The 7304-nt window shown below is 37.8% G+C and overlaps 1 protein-coding gene across 2 annotated transcripts; it reads left to right on the forward strand.

Annotated features, from left to right (window-relative positions):
* The first annotated feature begins 3961 nt into the window (after positions 1-3961).
* LOC102313810 lies at positions 3962-7134 on the forward strand. Of its 2 annotated transcripts, XM_042227288.1 has the most exons (6): positions 3962-4104; positions 5091-5372; positions 5457-5690; positions 5762-5866; positions 6174-6377; positions 6480-7134. In XM_042227288.1, exons 1-6 carry the CDS (start codon positions 4050-4052, stop codon positions 6824-6826), a joined length of 1227 nt encoding a protein of 408 aa, XP_042083222.1. In that variant the 5' UTR covers positions 3962-4049; the 3' UTR covers positions 6827-7134. The 2 variants fall into 2 exon arrangements, with proteins under 2 accessions (XP_042083222.1, XP_005938504.1); XM_005938442.2 differs by lacking the exon at positions 3962-4104 and having other exon boundaries at positions 4124-5372.
* The last annotated feature ends 170 nt before the right edge of the window (positions 7135-7304 follow it).

Consider the following 7304-nt stretch of genomic DNA (forward strand, 5'->3'; position numbering starts at 1 on the left):
CTGCAGAGTGAGCTCCTGTAGTGAGGAGACCACCTGCAAAGATATAACGTCTGAATAATTTCTAAACGAATCAGTCAAACTGTAAAACCTACAGTTAAGAGTCATGAATTCATGCGCTCATAGCCGTCCAGTGGTCCGGATTGGAGTCTTTGGCAAGTCTATGCTGGACCCTGGGCCTTATGTTTGACACCCCTGCTTTAAAGGTTGTGAGTTGTGTGTGTTTGTGGCTTTTTACTCCGGCTCAGTGGAGAGGACGCTGTTTTTTAATTAAGAGATAAATCAATTAGAGAACAATAAATACAATGAAAAAATGTAAAATAGCATAACCACAGAATCAGAAGTTTTCACACATGCACATCATCTTTGTATGGCTCAGTTCTCATATACTGAATATGCCACACACACACACACACACACACACACACACACACACACACACACACACACACACACACAGAGTATGGCCTTGTCTCACTTGGAGACATTTCCTGTTTCTTCACAGTGTTATGGCTGTAAATTATGCTAGACAACGCTGTAACTATAATCAGCTTTAAACACACACACACACTCACATACATACACATAAACATGAGTGACAAACAGATTCTGATGTAAACATGAGGATTTTCTCCCATTTCATGCACTGTGAGCAGATGAATTAACATCCAAAAGAGACAACTTTGCTCCTAAATCATATCAACATATGTGAAATTACAGCATGAATTCAGAGAACAGGAGACAGTATTACTAATACCTGCATGAGCCCTCAGAACAGGTGATTCAAACCCTCTGTAGAGTGGACTGTTGCATAAATTGCAGAAGCTGTTGTTGATACGAGTTATGATAATGGCGCCATCTGGTGGCCATGTGCCTAAATGCCAGCGAGACACATTCGGTGAAAAGAGCGATTTCGGTGATGGTTGGTGTTGGTGCTAGAGCATCTTTTTAAAGACTGTTTCACCTGTACATATAATATATAAGTGGGACATTTAGCTTGTTTTTAGTTTTTATCCTTTTTTAATGCCCTGTGCTTGTTTTATTGTAAATAAATTATGTTTACTGCTACACTTGAGTTTTGTACTCCTTGTCTACCACCCCCTTATATTTTTTTAGCTGAAACAACGACTGTACAAAAGAAATAATAAAGTGTGTAATATTAAGATGAAATAGAATTTTAAAATATTACAGTTACCTTTGATACCAACAGGTATTGTCTTGGAGAAAAATGAACTACATTAGAAAATATGTGGGGTCATTTTTAAGTTTTCAAGGCTTGCTAAGATTATAGGCGCATCCTCAAAGAGTCATAAGGGACACATCAGTAAGAGCTCATACATATGCACAAAGCCAGGCCATAAACATACTCACGTCCTCTTTTATTTTGGTGACTGTTCTTCTGTGTGTTGTGTGTAGTTTAACTTCCTCCAAAGTCATCATGTTCGGTGCTTTTGGGTTTAATTCTTGTCCTCTGAGTCCAGTGTTTTGGGTCCCTCTCTTGTATGCCAAACAGCCAAAACAGGGAATAAGCTATGAAGTAAGATATTCATCCATCAACCAAGCATATCACAAAACTTCACATATGTCAATCAAACTGAAATGTCTTTTTCTGGGGTGTTTGACTGATTCGGTCTCACTGACACTTCATCACAGCTGCATCTTTCTTTGTGACCTTTCCTGTGATTGTGCAGCTTTTGAAAGGTTAAAAGGCAAGGTCAACTCAGATTACTTCATCATATTTATAGTTTTCACAGTGTTCTTTGTTTGTGCCACATCTGCCAAAGACTCAAGAAGAAAAACAAGAAGTTCCTGAAATATTTTATTTGGACCCTATAGCTACCGCCCTATCTCCAAATTACTTCTACTTTCAAAAATTATTGAGGAAGTGCTTAATGAACACTGACTTTAGCAAAAACCCCAGTGATGCTTTGCCTGTGCTTATGAACAACATTTTTATTGAGAGTGCTGTAATCCATAATAAGTACATATAAGTAATAAATACACAGGTGTCTCCTATTATCGTCTTACAACTTATCTTAAAGCCTCCCCAACACACACACTCCCTACTTTGAACAAATAATAACAGACGCAAAACAGCTAGAAACCTGGTTTATGATCAACATCTTAGTTTTTTCACCTGAATATCTAAAGTCTGTCCAGTTTTATAAGATTGGAGGCTAAGCTGTTGTACTCAGATCAAGCTGTTTTCACTTTTGTTACTGATGAAACATTTGGTATTCCAGCCTTATTAATGAATTCATATTTTCATATGTTTCACATTTTCACCCTTCATTTTGCTGTCTGCATTCATAAAGCCTGCATGAAACAGAATGCATGGAGAGAAGCATCTCTGTAAGAGTCCATCGTCTGTTTTTGTATTTCCTGCCATGCTATTCTTTGCTCTACTGTAACTGTTAATGTGTATAAATAGAAATGCCTCTCTCTGTCAGTTTTTCTCTTCTTCGCTTTTTCATCGTGTATTTCTGCTTTTACAGTTACAGTCTTTTCTGCTTGTTTCATCTGCCAGTGCTTTTTGTGTTTTGGGTGCACATTTTTTTTTACACAGCAATCATTTCACACATGTCTGGTGTTGATGCATAATATGACACCTTTCTGATCTTTGCATGTCATACTTCTTTCATTGTTCAGCATTCACACATGTATCATGCCCTTACTTCTCTTGCAGAGACTTCATGTTTCTTTAAAAAGAGAAATAAACAAAAAATTGAATTATTACAGGGTTGAGTAATGCTATCTGTGAGTTGTTCATTTACACTGCATTTGATTCCCCCCCCCCATTTGATACATTGAGAGAAACAGGATACTTTGTATCTGTAATCACACCCAGCAGAGACAACATATTGTCAAGGAGTAAAACAGAAACAGAGGAAGGATCAGTATGTTTGATTTGGCACAGAAACATAGCTATAATTCAGTACGGAAGGATCATAAGAAAGAAATGACCATGATGCATGATTTATTAATGCACAGAATTTAGATGGAGGTATTTGGCAGTTAGACTCCGATGGCCCGTGGATCCCAGCAGTGATAGGGATTAGAGCAGGACTCCCTGTGAGGGTGGGGATGAATATGGAGGCTTGAATACAGCCTGAGTGATGAGAGGCGGTGATGTGGAGAAGGTGGGTTGCACAAAGGCGTCTGCAAAGGAGAGTGACAGACGCGCAGTGAGATTTAAAGTATGTGGCATGAGTGCTACTTTGTCTGATGAAGGCTGGGAGAAAAATGATTGGACAACATCAGTGATGTCACCAAACAGCTTCTCACCTGGGAAAGTAGAAGTGATGTGAAGCTTAGAATTAGCCGGCAACACCTGGGAGCAGACAGATGTGAGACCTGAGATCTTCCTTATTAAACTTATGCATAAGATTCCTTATAACGGGATGGAAAGATGAGCTAAAGATGAGCTAACTCGGGGTGACCATTGGTAGAACAGACTGCACCTCAGTCTCCACTCCACTGAGAACCACAAAGATGAATCTCTACTCCAAATCTGAGCCTGATAAAGAAAAGCAAATAAACAGACATTAAAAGGCAGTATTCCTCACTAGGTTTTAGTATAACATCAGTAGCTGGTGTATCTGTAAGTAGTTTTTAATCTCTGAATAAAACACATTATAAAAATGAGCCAAAAAGAGGAAATGCTTGATAGTGAAATATGTGATCTCAAAATATTGTGGTAAAGGCAAGAAGAAAAATATAATACTGCTTCTCAAAGGAAGTTTTCATGTGGGTGAGCTTAAGATGCTTTTATCTCAAAATAACAAAAGCAGCACACAGATGTTTTGTCGTGCTGTTATATGTCATATATGAATAGCTGCTGCACTAATTTGATACAAGAGGAGGAAGTGATCTGAAGGTGTTGCATACACACATATTTGCCGTAATTTCCATGTCCATTTGGTCATAAGACTTTGTAGTTTTAAGAAGATGACTTCTGCTTTTAAGCAATCATTCTTTAATAAGACAGCAGCTGAGGGTTTTGAAAGCTCATTAGTCAACTTTCTGATTAGACAGTGAAGTCTGCAACAGCCATGTTCTTCACAGAAGCTGAATGTTTGTTCTGGGTTTTTGTTCTCTCTCTCTCAGGTAGGAAAGATTCTGTTTTACCAGATCCCTTAATTCAATGTCCACTTATATGTATGTTAATGTTGGATTAATGCATAGGTAACATTTTACAGTTGTAGATATTTGAGACATGTAAAATGAATATTTACTGTTGTTTTGTTTATGCTAAAAGAAGGAATTTTGCTGTATTTTCTGGTCTTCCTGTCCTTTCACAGCCACTTGTTTCTAAAAAGTGCACTTTATTATTACATAAGCTGCTAGTTTCTCAAAATTATGTACTAAAAGTGGCCTTGCTTCAGTGCCATGAATCACTGGGTTTAACCCATACTAACTCACTCCCGGCTTGGCTCACATAGCTTCGTAAATGATTATTCTCGAACAACTACAGCGCCTAATCAGGATATTTAAGAAAGTAAAAGTGAGATTTTCACATTTGTTGGTAACTATTAGTGTGCAGAATTATTATGCAACTAAATGAAAAGTGAATATTTCCCCATTTCCTTTGTTTATTTTCAGCCAATGAAGTGAGAATGACAAAACAAACAACTTTAAAACTTTAAATGTATAAATAAATGTTTTTGACATAAAAAAAAAGTCATTGACCAAAACACTGAATTTACTTTCAAGTTGAAGATTGTTGGTTATTTGATTTCTCAATGATCAAATGTTTTCTGCAGCAGCACCCGGAACCTCCCAGACAATGTTCAGAGAGGGTTTTGGTCAGAAGAAGAAGTACTATAATTTTCCAGCTAATATGAAATCAATGGAAAATAACACGTTTGATTCTTCTCAAATCTTTGGTGGTCTTTTTTTAATACATTTCTTGACCCTGTGACTTTTTGCAACAAAACATTTGATGGTTCTCTGATAACGTTGCAATATATTAGCAATTTTCAGAGTGCTGCATGGAAAAATGCATGAAACTTATATTGTCAGAATAACATATGAATGTTATAGAAATTGTGTAAATCTGCACAGATGCTTGTTAATCAAATGTTCTGTTAAAGGTGTTCAGGGACAAACAAACAGCATCTGTGCCTTGAAAGGTTCATCATTGAATCTGTCCTGCTCACATCAACATCCAACATCAAGCATAAACTGGTACAGTGTACACAGGGGGGGCTTCAAGATTGAGACCTCTGCAGATGGAAAGTACAGCATGTCAGCAGATAGTAACTTGACTCTGACAGTCAACAATCTAGCAGAGAATGATGCAAACATTTACTGCTGCAGAGAACCTGCTGACAAATCAGACTGTGGCCAAAGGGGAATTTCTCTCAGTGTTGCAGGTACAGTGGTTTTATCAAATGCGTTAAGAACTCATTTATGAATAATCAATGTATTGATAATTTTTCTATTAACAATCTTCTCAGAGCTGCAGGTAAAGGTGATTCCTGCCACAGAGGGACAGACAGTAACACTGATGTGCAGCAGCAGCTGTCCTCTGACTGAAAAGCCTGCAGCCTACATCTGGTACAAGAACAGAGAGTTTCTCTATGAGGACTGGTCTCCCTGGTACCAAGAGCTGCTCAGCAGTGAGGAAGCAGTCACATACTCTTGTGCTGTCAAAGGCTACGAGCATCTCAGAGCCCCTGAAGTCTCTGTGGGTGAGTCATGATGTTCAGTCAAATGATTCTCAGTAAACATACTCAGTACTCTAATATTTAATTTCATCCAGATTCCATCACATCAACATGCTTCAATGTGACGTACACTAAAAGCGAAATGTGTCCTTATCAGCAGGGATCAGAACATGAGCCTTGTTCCTTCACATTTCCCAGAGGTGAACACAAACACATCTTCTTACTGATTTCTGAAGTACACTGTTTGTATATTCACTTTTTAAAAATAATTTAATTAACTGAATCATATATGTATTTAATCACATTAAACTATGTTTGAAGACATTTATGATGGAAATGGGTGCAAGATATAAAATTAAACAAAGCAAAGCTAGGCTTTTCCTTAGGAGAAGACAGAGCATGTACACAAAACTATGGTAATTGAGAAAAATAGTAAAGAAATAGCAGGGTATAAAATATGCATATTAATAATGTAGTGACTGATGAAACTATTCCCCATTTCTTTAGAGGTACATATCGTGAGGAGTAGTGGGAACACACTGACCTGTAGCACCTCATGTCCTCCGACTGACCCTCAAACTGTCTATGTGTGGTATGAAAATGGAAAACTTTATAAGGAAAATAGAAGAAGCATTTCAACTCCAAGTTCTTTGAAAAACAACTTTTACTGTGCAATTAAAGGTCATGAGCATCTTCAATCTGATGACATCTGTGAGTATCAAAGAAAACTGTTAATTCTGTTAATTAATAACAAGCTGTTATCTCAACATGCAGACACCTCAGTCAACTTTAAATCTTCCATCTATATTTCAGGTGTTCAGGATAAAAACTGCTGGACAGTGAATTATGTCAGCAGGAGAATCTGTGCTCTGGAAGGATCTTCAGTGAACATTATCAGTAAATACTCACATCCTGATAACATGAAGCCAGAGTTTAAATATTGGAGTAAAAAATGGAAAACAGGTGATAAGGAACTTGAAAATCCGATGGAGCCTTCAGGCAGTGTGGAGTATCACGACAACATGAAGAACCAACACACCCTGACCATCAAAAACCTGAAGAAGAATGACTCAGGAGAATACACCTTCATCCTGAAAGGAAATGATAAAGAACTGAAACTGCCTGGAGTCTTTTTGATTGTCACAGGTAAAGTCTCCTAACAAGGATTAAGATGTTTTATTCCCAGAAAGTTGACTCTGTTCATCTCGACGTAACATTTTTATTGGGAGAAACATCTGAAGAAGTCACTCATCCAAGTAAATCTTCCAGAGATTGATGAGTGATTAAATGTTTCTCCCTCTGAAAATCAGCAAAATTTCACTGATCATCACATTTTAGCTGGTCTAAGAATAAGTGCTTATTGTTAAACTGCTGACGGTCCTTTGCTTTCCACACCACTTGACCTGTATCACATTACCCATCAAAATGCTATCCTATTAGGGCTGCCACGATTTGTCGACTAGTCACGATTACGACTGATTTAATAGTCGACGCGTCGTTTGAAGCTTTGTAAGATCGCAAAAGACGCAGGAATAAGTAGCAGGATTTAAGAGTGTAATAACGGACTGAAACAGAAGATGGCAGCACTGCATGTACAAGGATGCCAGCTGCCGTTAAACCCCGAAGAAGAAGAAGCAG

This window comes from Haplochromis burtoni, unplaced genomic scaffold (genome assembly GCF_018398535.1).
Source record: "Haplochromis burtoni strain Fernald_Lab_line unplaced genomic scaffold, NCSU_Asbu1 Contig_253, whole genome shotgun sequence".
Classification (NCBI taxonomy): domain Eukaryota; kingdom Metazoa; phylum Chordata; class Actinopteri; order Cichliformes; family Cichlidae; genus Haplochromis; species Haplochromis burtoni.